Below are 20,426 nucleotides of genomic sequence, written 5' to 3'. Positions count from 1 at the left end.
ACTAGATGGGGACTGTGTCTAGGGAAAAAAATAAAACGTTTAATACAAAGGCATACATTTCATCAAACATTAATATAACAATTAAACACAAATACTATACGGTTCACGCATTTCTATTTAAAAAGAAAATATATATAGTCTATATCTAGGGAGTTAGAAAATCCATAATAATAATATTTGTCATGACAAATAAACACTAAACCCGCACATAGCCTCCTAGGCTATTACGATGTTTGTGTGTGAATTTAAAAACGTGTGATGACTTTTATTTCGTCTATAATCAGAGTATATTATACATTAATTCAGCACTATCAGAACCTGATGACGCATATTTCGTTTTTACGACAGATGAGGTCGGAAGTGGACACACCGGTGTCGTTGTGTACTAGTGTACAGCAGCATGTGGTGTAGTAGGAGGGCTGTCTCTACTTTGGTGTACAGCTGCAGTAGGTGTCAGCCTTCAGTCGTTCAACCGAGACACCGTTCATCGATCACTCATTGTTTTGTCACACACGGCCAGCAGAGGAGGAGCAGCGGTGGACTGACTGCAGGGTTCTCTAAGAACGACATGTCATCTAGCAGATCAGACGCTGACATGATGATGGGCCAGAGGATGGTGTGGGTGGACCTGGAGGCAAGTTTTCAACACTCGGATCAGTGCATCATGCATGTTGTCTTTTACACTCCATGTGCACCTTATCATCTGTGTTTGTTGGCACAACTCCAAGCACAGTACTTTACCCGTAGTAGTTAGCTTTGCTAATTAGCTTGCTAACTCTGAAGTCAGCTACGTTTTGTTTACAGGATGTATGGCTTCAGAGAGGGGAGGGGTACAATTTGTACAAACACACAGCATGTGTGGCATGTGCAAAACATTTAATACTTTAGCCTGGCCCTTGATCAAGACTAGATAGATGGATTGGTTACACATCTCCATTCAGAAACATTGCCATTCAGAAGATTGACTTCCATTATTCTAAATGGAGGTGTCAAACCTAACCCCTAACCTAAATCACTGTACATTGTGCACGAGCATGATGACAAATACATCATCTTGAATCCTGACTGTGTGTGTGTGTGTGTGTGTGTGTGTGTGTGTGTGTGTGTGTGTGTACGCGCGCGCGCGCGCGCGTGCGTGCGTGCAGTAACACGTCACCAATGGTGATGGTGCACTTTGAAATACATTACAGATGGCTTGGCTGCTGGCTGCAGCAGCAGCTCATGTTTTTGTTTTGGTACCTCGAACCTCGTCTTCATTGTATGTTTTCCTTTCCTGCTGCCTCTAGATGACCGGCCTGGACATCGAGAAGGACCAGATCATCGAGATGGCATGCATCATCACAGACTCTGAACTCAATGTTGTGGCTGAGGTAATTATTAATACTGGTTGAGTTCCCCCACAAGTTGATATGTATTTGACAGCGAGAAAATCTTGTGCCAGGGACCCCCAGAAGAGAAGATTTGTGTTAAAAAATAATAATAAATGCATGCACTGCGAACTTGTATATCTGCTATTTTGCCAATGCTAAAATCTGGAATGACACGGATGCTGTCCCAGGCGGTTTTAGTGGGTTAACCACTTTCAACCTGTAATTGCTATTTTGGGCTTGTCATTATACAGTAGGTCAGTGGTCCTCAACCTGTGGGTCGGGACCCCCCGGGGGGCTCCCCAAATTATTTTGGGGGGGTCCCCAGATGATTAACTTAATGTGCAACATTGTTTTCTCACTCGAAAGTAAAAAACAAACAAACATAATTTAAGTGTATGGAGGATATCTGCACATTTCTAAAGTGACAATTTAAGGACTTTTTAATACCTCTAAAATGACTGATTAAACATTGGCCAAATTGTCAAATATTAGAGGCAGAAATTGTGAAAATAGCAGATCTACATGAGCATGTAGATCTGCTATTTTCACAACAGAACGGTGTCATACAAAATGTAATGCCTCAACTCTTAGTGCTCATCAGGATGGGGGGTCCCCAGTTAAAATATGATTATTTGGGCGGTCACGGCCTGAAAAGGCTGAGAACCACTGCAGTAGGTGACATTTTTCTAAAAGGTCTCAAGTCAAGTGGTTAATGATTGTCATGTTTTCCGATGACAGGGACCTAACTTGATAATCAACCAACCAAATGAGCTCTTGTATGGGATGTCTGACTGGTGCAAAGAGCATCATGGACAGGTAAGCTTTAGTTCTATTTGTTTGGAAGTGGAACAGTAGTCAACAAAACATGGTTAGTCTGCAGTCTACTTCTGAGTCGTCTCTGTTTGGGTGGAAACCTCATAATTATGTCCAAATCTGTTACTTTTCAGGATTCAAATGAAAACATAGCAAAAGTACAGATCTACTATTCTGCTGCTTTTGTGTGACGCTATTGTGTGACCAAGTAGTGCATTTACAAAAAACACGTTAAAGGTGTAGTTCATCCCCAAAATGAACCCCCCTTTTTTCTATTGATTACTCACACCATGAAGACTTGAGTTCAATAATATTGTTTTCTATTTGTCGCATTCCTAAAACAAAAAAAATAGTATAGTAAATGTACCCGTATTGATTCTGAATGGGGACAAATACAAGGCCCTGTTTGGGGACCCAAATGCATTTGGGTCAGAATTTACCCAAACGCCCTAAATTTAGCGCTTTACCCTAAATTTACCCCCATTGATTCTGACCCAAATGCATTTGGGTCCCCATCCAGGCCCATGCATTTGGGTCCCCATCCAGAATCAATGGGGGTAATAATTTTTTTGTCTTAGGAATGCAACAAATACAACAAGATATTACTGAACTCAAGTCTCCATGGCGTGACTAATCAATAGAAAAAAGGTAATTTTGGGGGTGAGCTACTCCTTTAATATATAGAGATAAGAGGTTTCTGCCCTGACAGTAACAAAGTACTTATCTCTGTGTTATTTTTTCTCAGTCAGGGCTGACAAAGGCAGTAATGCAGAGTAAGATCAGCTTGCAGCAAGCAGAGTACGAGTTCCTTTCCTTCATCAGACAGCACACCCCGCCTGGACAGTGTCCTCTTGCCGGTTGGTGGCTTTTCACTCTATGCACACAGAACACACACTTACCACACACACACACAAACGCACGCACACACACACACACACACACACACACACACACACACACACACACACACACACACACACACACACACACACACACACACACACACACACACAAATTCCCAATACTAGCCCTAAATACTAATATAGTAAATCAAATAAAACTATTAATATATATTTAATAGTGTGTGTGTGTGTGTGTGTGTGTGTGTGTGTGTGTGTGTGTGTGTGTGTGTGTGTGTGTGTGTGTGTGTGTGTGTGTGTGTGTGTGTGTGTGTGTGTGTGTGTATGTGTGTGTTTTTGTATCATTTGAATAATTAAAATAATTTCACAGGTAACTCTGTGCATGCGGATAAGAAGTTCCTGGACAAATACATGCCTCAGTTCATGCACCACCTCCACTACAGAATCATTGATGTCAGCACTATCAAAGAGCTTTGCAAGTGAGCTTTTGTTTCTTTGTGTCTAATGTTGTGTTGATGTCGCGTTGATTTGGTTTATTTAGCACAATGTAGAAACGATAAAGAAAACAGCACTCAAAATATAAAAAGAAAAATGCCAGGCGGAGGCAATAATATATGAGGTCTTTACCTATGTAGAACACAATAAAAGATATAGAACATGATTTGTAAACAACAAAATATAAATATATAGAATTTACAAATAACATGATTCTAGTATAAAAATAAAAATCTACATGATCGAAATGCCTGATTGTCCATGACAAGATTACTGATAATAATTAGCCAACACAGTTGACATAACAGATTACAGGATGTCAAATCCATAGAGCAACCAAGAAAACTTAACAAAGTTATCATGGAATGTGTGATAATGGATGTGACATTATGTGACCTGGTCAGTGGTCAATCAGAACATCATTCAATGTGATCTTGTATCAGATATCAGATGTTGGGCCCTTTAGTACAGTAACAAGATGTATCTACATCTTGTTATTAAAGCAGTAAGAGAACCTTTTTACTTGTGCTGCTCGTTGAGGGGCTTGTTCTTGAGAGGTTGATGACTCACAAGCTGCTCCGTCTTAGATGGTATCACTCTATTAGGCCTGGAATTTAAATATTTTCCATGTTCCCCCTCTTCCTACTGTTTGCCCGACCAGGAGTCTGTGTTGCATTGCCTAGCCCAGGGGTCTTCAACAGGGGGTCCGGGACTCCTAGGGGGTCCTCAGAGTTACTACAGGGGGTCCTCCAAATCTTTGTGTCATAGAAACTTTTTTCCCCCCCTTTTATATATTAATGATTTGAACCCTAGCGTCCATATTCTGAGAGCTTTAGCTAAAAATAGCAGATCTACAAGCTCACAACGCCTCGCAGCGCAAGGCCTTTTGAGCTTGTAGATCGGCTATAAAAGCTATAAAGCTTGTAGATCGTCTAAAAACAAATTGACATGAATCCAATATACACTGATTGTGCTGTCAAACAATGAAACTATATGGTATCTATGAAAAGGTTGTGGGGGTCCCTGCTTCATCTCTCAACTAAGGGTTCCTTGGCCTGAAAACGTTGAAGACCCCTGATTTAACATGATAACATACTTGCCCTGCTGAATTCATTGATGGATTGCTTTTCACACAAGCCCTACTAATAAAGGTCTCTGCCATTCATAAATTCGCATGCTAGAGACTGCATACCAGAGACTGACAAAAAAACGAATGACAGAAGAGTTCTAGTGTAGCTGTAGGCTAGATGGACAATGATTAGGTCACTGTGATATGACAAATTTTTTTCACTGATCTAAATGCCCTCAGACGCTGGTTCGTAGAAGAATATAAGCTGGCACCTCAGAAGAAAGCATCCCACAGGCAAGAACCTTTAAACATCGTTGTTTCTTCTGTTACTCTATGAATTGTCTTCATGCACTCACTCACACATTACATAAACACTGTACAGTTGAATATATCATACAACTAGTAAGACGCCTCAGGGCGACATGCGACCTCGCCTGTGATGTATATCTACGGTCGCAATCATCGCTTGATTATTTTCCTATAGAAGATTGTTCAATAAGTTAATAATTGAGAAGCTCATTTATGTACTGTATACTGTATATCTTTGAATCGTTAAATAGATTTTTTTTGTATATTATTGACTAGTCTGATTAACCACTCAATGTTATGGTTCGTTGTACAATAATGTCACACAAAAAAACAAGTTAACAACATGTTGCATCATGACACGTTTTCATGCTTCTCTTTCTTTTTTAATGGCAAAACTTTTGCAACTCTACTGTATTTAAATGGAAGTGGGGAAATACATTTCTAATTGTTTCCCCAAATAGATTATTTCATTTAAATAGATCTTTTATAATGAATTCAATTGATTAGTTCAATAACGGCGGCACCCCTACTTTTAAGAATTTTAGGGCTCTATTTTCATCCATGCCTTACCCCTTATCCATAAACTGTTTTGCAATGTTTTACTTTTTTTTAAAAAATATATATGTATTTCAAATAGCTGATCTACATGCTCACAACGTGTCGATGTAGATCGGCTATTTGAAGTATTTTAAAATGTTTTTCAAAATAGTGTGGAAAAAGCTAAAAGGTTTAGGGATGAGGGGTTATTCATGGACAAAAATATTGCAGTTAGCCTAAACCAGTGGTTCTCAAACTTGGGGTCGGGACCCCAAGTGGGGTCCCCAGATTATTTTGTGGGGTCCCCAGATGATTAGCTTAATGTCATTTCTTTTCTCACTCAATGGTAAACAAACCAACCCACAGTTTAAGTGTATACAGGGTATCTGCACATTTATAAAGTGACAATTTAAGGACTTTAATAACAAACTGGCCAAACTGTCAAATATTAAGTAAGCTAGAGGCGAACATTGTGAAAATAGCCGATCTACATGCTCACAACGCCTCGCAATATACCTGTATATCTCTAGAACCGAGTCACATTAAATGTAATACCTACAATTCCAAGTGCTTGTCAAGGTGGAGGTCCCCAGTTCAAATAAGTTTATTTTGCGGGTCACAGCCTAAAAAGGTTTGACAACCCCCGGCCTTAACCTAAACTCCCTCCCTCCCCTGCAGAGCCCTGGACGACATCCAGGAGAGCATCAAAGAGCTGCACTTCTACAGAGCCAACGTGTTCAAATCCTCAACGCAGGGCAGGAAGCCCAAGGTCCTGGAGAACGGAGCCAGCAACACGGACGTGTCCACCTCCGGATGAGAGCAGAGCCTCCTTCTGTCCTTTGGCTCGTGACAAGAGAAAGGGGAAAAAAGCTGCTTTAGTCGTTAAGAATGAGGATTGTTTGTCTTCTTTATTTTAGTTGAGTTTTTTTTCGTGTAGTTCCAGAATGAACCTTTTTATTTCTGTATGGTCCAAAACTTTTATGCAAAAAGGTTTCATTGCTTGGATCAAGGTTGATAAAAAAGAAAACGGGTTTAAAGAAAGCTACTTGCTCAAAGTTAAATTCAAAAAGTTGCCATTGTCAGACTCTGTTGCACAGAGGTAAAGGCTTGTATTCATTTAGCCAATTTTGTCTCAGACTGCGTTATTGTTTCCCCTTTTTTGTTAAGAAACAACAGCAACAATAAACAGATTGTTGAGAGAAATTGCCCTGCATCTGTACTGTATTCTGTTTGCTAAGATATTTTTCTAAATGGAACAGCAGCACAGTGTCTCCAACTTACAACAACCAAGATTTTAGGTCCTTGGGAAATGATTGAGACGGACCATCATTGTGGTCACTATTACCAGAGAAACATGAAACCAACCGAATAAATCTCATATCACTTCAGGTGAATAGAGCACCGAAGTCTTGGCATCATTTACACATCCTACCTGGGTCCCCCATAGACTTATTTCATATCACGTCTTATAAGAACTGTGTTTCAAAAATAAAAAAATATGTCTCATATGGATATGAAGAATCAACTGATGATGAGAAAATGCTAATGTTACTGCCGCTGTTTTCGACAGAAACAGACTATCAAATATCAAGAGACTGACATATTATTTTAAGATGACCCAATGTTATTCTCCATAGAGAAATTCCTTCCGTTGAACCAGGAAATTAAGGCGAATGTCGCCAGGACTTCGCTACTACGATCAGTGGTAAAATGTTTATACAGAAACACAATGTGACGTTCTCAAATAGCCAACAGAATAACGATTGATTATCGGGTCTTTTGGAGGTCATGTGCTTCAAATAAGTGTCTCTAGACAAACACTAGAACCAATTGTGGCAGAATATAAATACTGTGACATGCAAGATGAAGATGTAAAAAAGGCTGGTTGTAATTAAGTTCTGGTTGTAAGCTTGAGACAGTGGACTATTTCTGTCCATGCCTTAACCCTTATCCCTAAACCTTTTTGCTTTTGAAAAATATTTTGAATATTTAAAATAGCTGATCTACAAGCTCACCACTTGTCGATGTAAATCGGCTATGTGAAGTATTTTTAAATGTTTTTTAAAAATAGTAAAAAATGGCAAAGAAGTTTAGGGATAAAGGGTAAGGTAAGGCATGGACGAAAATATAGCTCTGTTTACACAATGCTGTACCCCCTCCAACTGTATGTATTACGTGGGTGGATTCATGTCCCCATCACTGCTGAGTGACCCAAGTTACTGCATTTGTTGTTTGTCATTTCAAACGATCCTTCACCCAGTGAATGCATCTCTATCCCTTAGCCGAAAAACAACCAAATAATACATACCCCATTTCATCACAGATATTGTACACATATCATTTAGTCCGTTTCATACTTCAGCACTATCAATACTGTTGATAAACTTACATTATTCTTATAATTATACGTTTTCATCATGTCCACCATTAGACCTGCAACTCTGTGCATCACTGCGGCCAAGTTCCTCTTTGTTGAACACCCCTTTGGTTGTGTAATGGCTCAGTAACTTTCCCCATGTGTGTCTCTACATCACAGCATGCAATCTGTCTGCCTAGGTGTGTGGTAATCTAATCTGTCTTTTCTGTACATTTCGCTTATTGCCTCACATTTCAGCAATAAACACCCCACAAATACTATTTTGCATCCAGTATTTAAGCAGCGCAAAGATGATTATCTTCAACTTGATCTAAAGTTATAGGGAAAACGGGATAAAGGCTTATTTGAAAGCCATGTATTTCAAGTTTGTGTGTGTGTGTGTGTGTGTGTGTGTGTGTGTGTGTGTGTGTGTGTGTGTGTGTGTTGGGGGAGGGGGAGAACCCGAATATTTGAGTGGAGTGGGCCCAAGGTGGAGGGGCCCATTATTTTATACTTTAGCTATTAAATAGTAGCAGATATACAAGCTCACAGCGCGGTACCGAGCGACGTACTGCGAGTTTGTAGATCTGCTATTTTTTTTGAACAGTCGTGAAAACGTGTGCAAATCTTTGAATATAAATATTATGTATTTTTTTAAGCAAACTCAAATGTTGCTTCTGGGGGGTCCCTGGAACTAAATATTTTGAGATGGGGGGGGGGGGTCTGTGGCCAAATACATATCATTTTGGGGGTCCTTCACATGAAAAGGTTTGAGCCCCTCTGACATAGAAACCGTTTTTTCAAAAAAAATCTACATCTACAAGCTCACAGTGAGCTTGTATGTCTGCTATTTTTCAATAGTTAAAGCACAAAATAATGTGTTCCCAGTCTAAATAGGTTAAACCTGTTATGGGAGAAATAGATTGTCCAGATGAAGATGAAGTCCAGCTTTATTTAGAGGCAATAGCAACAAGTCCATAATACAGCATAATACAATCACAAGGCTTCAGCCTTGTCTGCCCTCACACAGCCCCATGGCCTCAGTCTACTCTCCCTCTCACGAGAAGTCCCTATACATAATTTCTTTTGTGTCTCTATACCCTTCTCTTAAGCTAAAACCCTGGGGTCCCAAGGCCAACAAACAATATGTGTGGCATGGCCTTTTACATACAGTATTCATTCAATGCTGAGGATGTAAACGGAGTAAGCGGTAGGTGTCAGACCCCCTAGCCCCCAGGGCCAGAGATGCTTACGCATATGTAAATAGCATCTGTCCCACAAACTAAAACTCGAAGAAGCAAACTTCCAATATTTCCACAACACACCCCCTCCCCCTACATTCAGGGGGGGCCCGCAGTGAATCCTTGTACCCAGGGCCCAGAATATGGTGCGACACCCCTAGGTGTGGGGAGGTGGGAGGAGGTGTTTCTCCTCTCCAAGGACAAAAAGAACACACTGAGCTGCTGCTGCTCAGAGTCAGACGAGACCACCACAGACAGGAGTCAGGACACAACACACATCATGGAGTGACCACCACCAAGCAACTATCATTTCACTTCAACTCTCTGACCGCTTTTTCAAAGTGACCTTCAGTTCTGTTGTGAGGAAACATTCGTGACAAAGTTACAGGTAAGGATGTATGTCTTGTGCTCTCTTGCACAATCCTAATTTCTGATTGACTTAATTGATTGAATACTTTATTAGTAGTAAGCTTTGGCTTCAGCCTATAACTTTTTCTGTGTTTGCCAAAATGTGTGCTAAATTTAACTGTAAGTCGTTTTTCCATGTAATGATATCACCAAAATATCCTGGGGACTTGTTTCCATTGTAGACTTGTATCTCATCTATCCACCAGTTTCAAGTGTTCCACAAGGCCTTTATGCAAGGATGTAATCTTCTTACTTGATCTCTACTTGATTACATAAATAAACTTACATTATTCTTATAATTATAAGTTTTCATCATGTCCAGCATATTAGACCTGCAACTCTGTGCATCACTGGGGCCAGGTTCCTCTTTCTTGAACACCCCTTTTATTGTGTAATGGCTCAGTACCTTTCCCCATGTGTGTGTCTGTTTTCTCTTTTTTTATTACAAATTTTAACTTCTGGTAGATTTTAATTGTGGAGAGGATCACGATTGTGTTTTTTTTCTTCTAAATGTAGATGCATCAATGACGCATGAAGTCTTTACATGTGATTTGGAGGCCATTATTGAATTTCACCTCATTATATTCTCATTATATTATACAGTATGTGTAAATGTATCTTAATCCTGTGTGTGTCTGTGTGCTTTGCTTTGTCTGTGGTGTTGTGTCACAGCTCCGCCCCCTGACAGACTCGTCTGAGACGATAAGATTGACCTTCATATCAAACACAACTTCCAGTGAGGAGGACAGACTGTCTTTCCACAGCTACAGGAGGGAATACTGACCCAGACCACTGGACTTTGACAACAACCACCATTCACAGTGAGAGTAAACTTCAGGGAACATTCTAGAGGAGGAAGTGTTACCACCACTGACTGACTTCCTGTATTGAGCAGAGTGTTCGTAGCGTCACTCGGAGACTAAATGGCTTCCACGTCGTCTCTTCCAGAAGAGGATTATTCCTGTCCTGTGTGTCATGACATCTTTAAAGATCCTGTTTTCCTGTCATGCAGCCACAGCTTCTGTAACACTTGTCTGCAGCAATGGTGGAGACAGAAGGGAACAAAGCAATGTCCTCTTTGCAATGAAATACATTCAACGGGTAATCCTCTCCGTAACCTGGCACTGAAGAATGTGTGTGAGGCCTTCATACAGGGGAGAGAGAGAGCTTCAAAACGTCAGAGAACCTCATCAGGGTCTGAGGATCTCTGCAGTCTGCATGCTGAGAAACTCAAACTGTTCTGTCTGGAATGCCAACGGCCAGTGTGTGTTGTGTGTCGAGAGTCTAAAAGACACACCAGCCTGCACAGTTTCAGACCCATCGATGAAGCTGCTCTGGATCAAGTCCAGAAATTACTGAAGCCTTTACAGGAGAAACTGGTGGCCGTTAATGACGTTAAAAAGACAATTGACCGAAGAGCAAAACACATTAAGCTCCAGGCCCAGTACACAGAGAAACAGATTAAGGAACAGTTTAAGAAGATGCATCAGTTTCTACAAGAGGAAGAGGAGGCCAGCATCACTGCACTGAAGGAGGAAGAGCAGCGGAAGAGTCAGGTGATGAAGGAGAAGACTGCGGGTCTGAACAGTGACATATCAACCCTTTCAGACAACATCAGAGCCATAGAGGAGGAGCTGTGGGCTGACCACATCTCATTCCTGCAGAACTACAAGACCACAATGGAAAGAGTCCAGTTCACACTGCAGGACCCACAGCAAGTCTCAGAACCACTGGTAGACGACTGGATAGACATGGACAAACACCTGGGAAACCTGACCTTCAGAGTCTGGGACAAGATGAAGGACATTGTCTCCTACCCTCCTGTCACTCTGGACCCCAACACTGCCCATCCAGTATACACCCCGTCTGATGATCCAGTGTCTAATCTGACCAGTGTGTTCAGATCATCAAACAGAGTGTCTATGGCAGAATGGCAGGAGCTTTCAGATATGTTGGAGCAATCCAGCAGAGAGGCAGAGCAACAATTGGAAGAACTTCGAAAGTATTATAATACCACATGATAATTGCTTTAGTGTGGATTTTGCATGTAACTTGAAATGCTAAACACAACCATGGCCCTATGTTGAATGTAAAAGTGTCTGTAAAAAACAAAGTAAGACAAATAAAATCCACACACTAGTTCTCAGCGCCCACTTAATGTATTGCTGCTTTCAGCATTTTGATCTAGTTGACCATCCTGTATTCCTTCCTCGCTGAATAGCAAGTAAACAGTAAGGATGGTTTCCCCTGCATGTCCACTAGATGTCACTATTGACTCTATTATTAGCCTAGAACGCTGCATGAACAAGGTGAGAGTTTCTTCAATAGAGAGAGTGTTAAACTAATGAATGATAATTTCAAGATGGGGTTTTGATTGATTGATTGAAGAATTTATTAGAAGTTTGCAATAGAAAAAAGTACAGTTTCATGACAGTACAAATCACTGGTACAAGGTCAACTAAAAGGAGATCCTAGAAAGCCGAGGCTTATTTCCACAGGAACCACACTTTAAGTATCTCATATAACATTGAAAGACAGACGGATAGAACATAGTACTTTATCTAGGATAATATCAGTTTCAAAAGCATAACATCAAATACAAAAGGCAGAATACAAAGAAAAAGGGGGGGGGGAGCATGGGGGCTTAGTCTATTTACAAGTCACGGGTAGCTGCCGTCTGAAGGTGACTTTTCATACCAATTTTGAAGGAGGCTAGGGATTTGCTCTCCTTTAGGGCTTGTGGAAGGGCGTTCCACATGTTGATGGTATAGCAGGAGAATGAGTTAGCGCCTTGTTTAGTGTTAAATCTACGCTGATGATGATTAGTGGAGCTGCCTCTGGTGTTATGATCGTGAACATCCTTGACCTTTAAGAGGTAGTTTGTCAGGTACATGGGAATCTTGGAGGTGTAGTGTATCTTGTACACCAGGCCCATTGCAAGATGCTGTACTCTGTCAGCTACTTTGAGCCACCCCACGCTTTCGTGGTGATGCTCGGTAAGGTGGGTCAGAGGAGGGAGACCAAGCACAACCCTAATTAGTTTGTTTTGGGCTGTTTGGAGCTTTAGCTTTAAGGCAGCTGGGGCGTCGCGATACCAGACAAGGACTCCGTAATCAATGAGGGGCCCAATAAGAGCACCTCCTAGTGTCTTTCGGGATTTAATATTGATCAGTGGGGCAACTCTTTGCAAGAAGCGAATTCGTTGATTGACTTTATTGATTACCTTGGTGGTCATTTTTTCACTGGATAGGTTAGCCTCCCCTTTCTCCCCTAAAACATGATGATCAGGTATTATGATTATACTAGGAGGAAGATTTTTTTTTTCTTTTTTTAAACTAAAGTGTACCAGTTTCAGTTTGTATGCCTGGTTGTCCCAGCTGAAGTTAGCCGCCCCCACAGTGTTGGGTGAATGGTAAAGGGGGAGGGGATGAGTATATGATGTAATTAAATCTGTGTTTTATGACATGGGCCTTTTGACCCAAAGCAGTGATTTGCATCCTTTTTATTGTTTAGTTTTTTTTTACCTTGACATTTTAGTTTGCTTTGTTATCTCCATAAATAGGAAGGTTGCCATAATGTTCTTTTTACTTTCATTTCATCTATTATACAAGGAAAACAATAACACCAACATTTAGTTTAAAAACTCTGACCCTATTTATCCAAATGATTGATTCACAGACTTAGAAGGTAAATAAACAAATAAGTATGAATACACTTAAAGGTATAGATGAGAAGAAGGAAGGAAATGGATGGAAAAACACTGAAAGAGTTCATAAATGACAGTGAGTCAAGTTGTTATTTTTGTTTTGTGTTTATTCTTTTGAGCTGTGCTGACCGCTCCAAAATGTGCTTTGTGTTTTTCACCATGTGTTTTTCCAAGTGTTTTCCCATTGGATGGCGTAAGTTGGACGTACGTTTTCCAAGGTTTTTTTCATGGGGTTATAACTACATGACATGACGTTACAGCAGTGTTGTTTTTGACACAAAATTTTGATTTAGTTTTAGTCATAGTCTTTTGAATAACATGTGTTTAAGTTTTAGTGTTAATTTAGTCACTTAAAAAGTTTTAGTTTTAGTCTAATTTTAGTCAATATTTATTAAATTTTACAAGATTTTAGTCGACTAAATCTACAGTTGATTTAGTCAACTGAAATGTATTTTGGTAGGCCTTGATGGCATCGTAATGAATGATTTTACACTTGGTTGTGTGCTGAAAATAGCAGATCTACAAGAATAAGACCATTCCCAAGATACAACGTAACCTTTCATGGTTGGATGTGACTTATGGGGGCTAGAAGTGTTACTGTAAATAGCAATAAAGAAACTGCTGGCTTATTGTGTCTAAAAAGACATATTTAGCCACTTGTACGCATGCCCCCATGCGTACGCATGCCCCACATTTTAGCACGGTAAACGCGATAAAACAATAGAACGAAGCAAATGAAAACATTTTAACACTCACCTTTTCTTTTCCCTAATTACAATCTAAAATATGAACCCTTGTTGTAAAAAAACAAAGTTGTCCTTTAAATGAGATGGGACACTAGCTGTTACTGATGTGTGAAGAGACTGCATTCCTAATTAAAGTCTGAATAAAGAAACATTATCTGAAGTCGTGGTTGTTTTTATAGTGAGGCTTGCATGTGTGCTTCTAGTCTAGTCTTCTCTTACTGCAGGGTGTGTCGGCATGACATCTTTGACTGAAACTAGCGTGTAGTTCTTTTGTATTTGAAGAAACAATTTCATACATAATTTGTAATAATTTACAATAATTTTCAAGTGTTTGTGTTTTGTAGTGCATCATAATGATGAAAGCATAAAGGAAGATTAACGTTATAGGCTCCTTTCAGGATTACAGAACTGGACCTCGGCCCAAGGGCCAAAGAACTCAGGGCCATGCCCTAAGCTAGAACCTGTGTGATTTTCTGTGGATAATAGAAACTATTGGATGACAGTTTGTTTATCAACTATTTGCACACTGTTTTATGGTCTTACATCAGACTACAGACTACATCAAATGTTTATTTGAGAGATAAATATGCACCTCACTGACACACTAATGCCAATTTTATTGACAGACAACACTGACACCAACACTGAAGATTCAGATACCGGTACATGGTTAGAACAGTTTTATTTGTGAAAATATATTGAATCCATTCATGATACGAATAGGATACATTACAATGAATTATTTCACTTTGTCACTTGTATTTTATGATAGCAATCATTGTAATAATTGCTTTAGAGTGTTTGTTCAGTATCCTGTCTCTTCCCAGCTCTTTTATAAACAGAAAATAGAGACATTCCAGGTCAGGATGCCAATTTTATCCAATCAGGAGAGAGAATTCAAACATGCTTAAAAAAGAAAAAGGAGGAGACAGAATTGGAAACTGGAACAATAGCTGATAAATGAATCGATCTCCTGATTGAAATAAATGAGTGTCCAACCTTAATTTTATTACCATGAGAAATGTTACTTACAGCTTGTCTCCGTGTGTTTTACGGTCTATGGGTATGCTGCTCTGACATCATGCTCTGATGTCACTGTGATGACACATCCGGCACATCTTGTCCACGTATCGGTGTATCTCTGAAGGTCACGCCTGACACTATGTGGTTCCCTTGACATCACAGATATCACAGGTGACATCAATTATGTAAAAGTCCATAACATGGGCATAAAAAGGATTCTGGGGAATACCCATATATGGACTTTTACATAAGTGATGTCACCTGCGATATATCTGTGAAGATCCCTGATGTCATCGATATACATCACTGGCCAGATGGCCCATATCTGTGTGGCTGGTTCAGATAGGGATCTCCATGTATGCCATGGGCATAAAAGGGATTGTATGTTGTGATGTCATGGGAACCACTCTAACAGAATCCCTTTTATGCACAATGCCCATACATGGAGATCCCTGATGTCATCAATATAAAGCCCATATCTAACTATGGGAATGCCATATCTGTGTGGCTGGTTGAGACAGTGATGTAGGGGCATAAAAGGGATGTACCATATACAGTACATGGATCTCCATATATGGGTATAAGGGGTCTCCATATTTGGGTAACTGGACTTTTACATAAGTGATGTCACCTGCGATATATCTGTGAAGATCCCTGATGTCATCGATATACATCACTGGCCAGATGGCCAAGAATTGGCACAACCTCACATGTCGCCCTGAGGCGTCTTACACTGAGAGAGAAATATATGGAGAGGTGTGTGAGAGAGAGAGAGAGAGAGAAGAGAGAGAGAGAGAGAGAGAGAGAGAGAGAGAGAGAGAGAGAGAGAGAGAGAGTGAGTGTGAGTGTGAGTGTGAGTGTGAGTGTGAGTGTGTGTGTGTGGGAGGTAGTCAGAGGAATCATAGTAACACTTGGCTATAATGGGCCTATTTCAGCAAATAAAAGGGAATCTTGAACCAGTCTTTTCAAAATCTTAAGAGGCATCTCACATCTAAATGACTGAAATATTTGAATAAACATTAAAAAGTCTTTTGGAAGTTTTCTTAAAATCTAAAAGTGTGAGAGGGTAAAAATCTTTCCAAATCTGTCCAATCTTTTCAAAGTCATCAGATGTAAGTAAGGGGGGCTTTAAGCCTTGTCTTATTAGCCAGGGATCCTTTTTAAGTTGAAGCTTCAACCCCTCCCGTGTTGATAAGGGCCTAGCTGTCACTTCAGTGTTGTTCATCTTGCAGTCCAGATAACAGCCCTGTGGCTTGGCCTATCCGACTGAGTGGATGTTCTGTGTGAGGGAAGGGGCGATGGGACTGCAGTTTCCTCTCCATGCCTCCCTTCTGTTGTTTAACGCCGGCGACGGTGGAACCGCTCAGAGGTCCTGGAGCGGGACAGTTAACATGCAATGTGCCCCAATCTCCCACGTCGGTAGCAGCGAGACTGGAAAATGTTGGCCCGGCTGTCATCGCTTTGACGTTTTCCGTGACTGCTGTTGGTGGTGGGGGGTTCTGGAGACAACCTCTGCACTTTCTCTAACTTGCCTTTGTCATCCTCCACCCATTCTGTTTGTTTTACACAGATTGGAACAGACAAGGCCCCAAGTCCCACTACTGCAATGTCGTGGAGCGGCAGTGGCTCAGGAAGTAGAGCGGCCCGCTTGTTCGACCACCAGGCTCCCCCAGAGTTTGTGTCGAAGTGTCCATGAGCAAGACACTGAACCCCTAATTGCTCCCGATGAGCAGGTTGGCATCTTGCATGGTTTCCTCCACCATCGGTGTAAGAATGTGTGCGCGTGCGTGCGTGCGTGTGTGAATGGCTGAATGTAATGCACAATCATTGTAAAGTGTCTTGGATAAAGGCGCTATTTACTGTAAATGCACCATTTACCGGTATGTCATCCGCAAACATCATTTGTGGTTTGATGCCTGTGTCGCGTCGCCTAGCTAGCAGTCAACAGGAGAGGGCCGAGGACACGGCCCTGTGGTGCCTCCATGCTGAGACTGGGTGTGGAGGATCGTACAACCACCCTCTCTCAACACCTGGGCACGGTCCTGGACAGGAAGTTCACAAGGATGTATTCAGGAGGCTAGGGATGGGACAAAATAATAGCAATAATTGTGATTAATGATATTACTGCGATAATCAAAATATTCATACCATTTTAAATGCCACTTTTGTTAACCACTTGAACCTGCAGCATTCATATTCTGGGGGAAACGATAGTCAGAAATAGCTATGATCAAAAAGTTCAGCGTTGCGAGATTTTAGATCTGCTATTTTTGGCGACTCGATTTGAGTAGAGTGAAATAAGAGCGTACCAAAGGTGCTCTTTATCAAGTATACTGTAAAGGGCAGGGGTCATCAGCAGCACCATGATGGCTTGTGGTGGACATACAAACTGAGTAGACAAACACTAGCCCTATGACAATTACAAGTCTAACTCTTAAGGGTGTACAAATGGAAATAACATGTTTGAAAACCACTAACGTGCCATACATAGTGTCATAGTAAATCAGTGCTTTATTCTGAAGAAAACCTGCAGACTGACATTCAGTAATTGGGTCTTATGATCAAAATAAGAACATTATGATGGGGTGTAAAAAACAAATCTAAATTGTGCCATGGACAAGGCCAAGTCATGCCATGGACACATTTGTTTGTGTGAGTGGTAATGAATTTGCAGCCTAACAAAAGCCAGTGTATGACGGAAATCTAAATCTCTGCAATACGATTCTTGTGAGCAGGTTTCGTACCACGATAAACGATGATGACGATTATCGTCCCATCCCTACTTCAGGCCATGAGTCCTGAAGGTTTTGCTGACGAGCCTGGAGGGCACTGTGGTGTTGAATGAAGAGAACAATATCCTCACATAGCTTCACTGTCCGGCAGAAACCTTGTATCCCCAAGTTTCAAATTTGTATATTTTTTCATAAAGTAAAGCCCTGCTCCATCATACTGTCCACGACTGTTGCACAAAACTATAGTGAAAATAGCAGATCTACAACAAACAGCGAGGTGTTGTGTGCTTGTAGATCAGCTATTTTTGAGACATGGTTATACTGTAAGTGCTATGACCAGGGGTGAGGCTAGTCACCTTCTGCTGCTTGGGAATGGGCATGATGATGCTACAAACTGCACTTGACACATTTTGTATTTTTTGTATTTGTAAGAAAAATACATCCCATTGGAAATCTTATTTTGTCTGGAATATCATAGATGGACACTAGAGGGCACCCAAGGATGGGCAAAAGCTCATGCTAACAGGTTGTCATCTACTATACATTTTTGCATTATTGATGCATACTGTATCTGTGTCAGGTTTTAGTCACCTCAACTCAGACTTATGTAAAATGTATTGCCCATTTTGTATGTTTGAATAGTTTATGTGTGGAGGACAGGAAGGTTAAGTGCTCGTGATAAGAGATTATGTCTGGAATGCAAAAACTGCATGACTGTCACACCAGTCATGTTGCCATACCTTAGCAACAGGCAGGATATGATTACTATCAATTGTTGCAAATTAACAATAATACATTGCACATGTGCTGACCTACTGAACTGGGGAATCTAGGCTATACTATTTATCAAGATAGGGGGGGATACAAGTGTTGTGGAGAATATAATACCTGCTGAAAGCAATCATTTTGTTCTAATTTGCATTGTAGTTAGTTTAAAGTAATTTAATAACAGAATAATCAACGCAGATGGTCATAGACATTCGTGAATTGTTTGGCCAGTGTCCTGAGGATCAGTGGCCAGTTGGGATCCTTTAGGACAGTGGTTCTCAAACTTTGAAATTTGAAGGTCTCCTCTTAACTTTGACAGTGTACAAATGGAACCAATTGGACCCATTAGGGTGCATTCCATTTGTACACTGTCAAAGTTATATACTTGGTAAGGGTCAATTAAGGAACCTAGAGAGTCCCTGAAATCTACTAAATCCTAAAGCAGAAACACTGCTTTAGGATTTTAACGATTCTGGTTCCCTCTTAACGGTCCTATTCTTTAAAGAGGAGGTGTCATAGTTTTGTACTTTTTCTGTTTGGTATGTGTCATATATGGAGATCCCTGATGTCATCAATATTAAAGGCCATGTATGGAGGAAATGCCTTATTTGGGCATTTCCTACTCAGAGCAGTTTTTATGTAGGCACTAAAAACCTCACCTGATGACATGTGAAGGTGAGTTTCAGTGATGTCATCAGAATCTGATGCAAATCACATGAGGACTGTCATGGGACGTGACTTATACCAGTGTTTTGCCCTAGAATACACCGCCATCTTGTGGGCAGTGTGCCAGGCTATGTATGCCCTAGTGGGTGGGCATCACCATCTTCTGGCTATAATAATTATTTCCCTGTCTTTAGAGGAACGCCCCCACGGCCCTTCAAATAAATACACTACATTTGTTTTCTACTTCCTGTGTACATGGCCTTTAAGGCCCAATGGCCCATATCTGGGAATGCCCTTATATGGACATATTAGTGCTTAATACCGCAATGTAGAAACCACTTTGTTACAAGTGAAAGTCATTTATACTAAAGTACAAAAGTGTTGGCATCAAAATGTACTTAAAGTACCAAAAGTAGAAAGAACTCATTATGCAGAATGTCTCGTTTTCAAATGTCTAAGATGTATACAAATCTTTTGAAAATAGCCGCAGTATCTGGGCTGAAGTAGTTAATGAATGTTTTTGTAATAATAATCCTAAATCTACAAAGTAACTAGTAACTAAAGTTGTCAAATGGAGTAAAAAGTTCCATATTTGACTCTGGGATGTAGTGGAGAGGAAGTATATTGGAAAATTGGAAATACTCCGGTAAAGTACTTAGGTACAGTACTTGAGTAAAGGGTTTGTACTTTTCACCACTGTGTAGGTCTCTGAGCTTGGTGATGAGCTATGGCTATTTCCCATCGGTGTCAACACAGCGGATCATCTGTTTCCACCTGCTTCTGTTCTCTGTGTCCTCCTCCTGTCACCTGCATGTCCTCTGTCACCACAAACCTCGTCTTTGGCCTTCCTCTTCTCCTCTTGCCTGGCAGCTCCATTTTCAGCATCCTTTTCCCCATGTACCCCTCATCTCTCCACTGCAACATGTCCAAAGTTCCAAACCATCTTATCCCCAGACCTGCTAACCTGGGCTGATCCTCTAATGTAGTGATTTCTGATGCTGTCAATCCTTGTCACTCCTAAAGCGAATCGTAGCATCCTCAATTCTGCCACCTCCAACTCAGCCTCCCGCCTTTTCGTCAGTGCCACCGTTTCCAAGCCTTACAGCATGGCTGGTCTCACTACTGTCTTATACATCTTCCCTCTCACTCCGGACACTTTCCTCCATCTGCACTTTCTTCTTCACCTCTCCTCCACCCTCCCCATTACTTTGGATAGTTGACCCTAGGTATTTAAATTCCTGGCTTCATCCTTCTGCCCTTCTACTCCTTGCATCCGAACTATAGTCATTTCTCCAAATCAATTAAAAAAAGGTTTCTTCTACCTGCA

General features: G+C 40.8%; 1 protein-coding gene across 1 annotated transcript; it reads left to right on the top strand.

Moving 5' to 3' along the window:
• Nucleotides 1-393: 393 nt before the first annotated feature.
• Nucleotides 394-6,650, top strand: LOC308305165 (oligoribonuclease, mitochondrial-like). The gene is made up of 7 exons (XM_080749870.1): nucleotides 394-634; nucleotides 1,287-1,370; nucleotides 2,109-2,186; nucleotides 2,929-3,040; nucleotides 3,414-3,522; nucleotides 4,848-4,901; nucleotides 6,132-6,650. Exons 1-7 carry the CDS (start codon nucleotides 401-403, stop codon nucleotides 6,268-6,270), a joined length of 810 nt encoding a protein of 269 aa, XP_080605996.1. The 5' UTR covers nucleotides 394-400; the 3' UTR covers nucleotides 6,271-6,650.
• The last annotated feature ends 13,776 nt before the right edge of the window (nucleotides 6,651-20,426 follow it).

The sequence above is a fragment of the Nannobrachium achirus genome (genome assembly GCF_963921795.1).
Source record: "Nannobrachium achirus genome assembly, chromosome: 19".
Lineage (NCBI taxonomy): Eukaryota > Metazoa > Chordata > Actinopteri > Myctophiformes > Myctophidae > Nannobrachium > Nannobrachium achirus.
The sequence above is the reverse complement of the archived record's forward strand: the minus strand, read 5'-3'. Positions and strand labels throughout refer to the sequence as shown.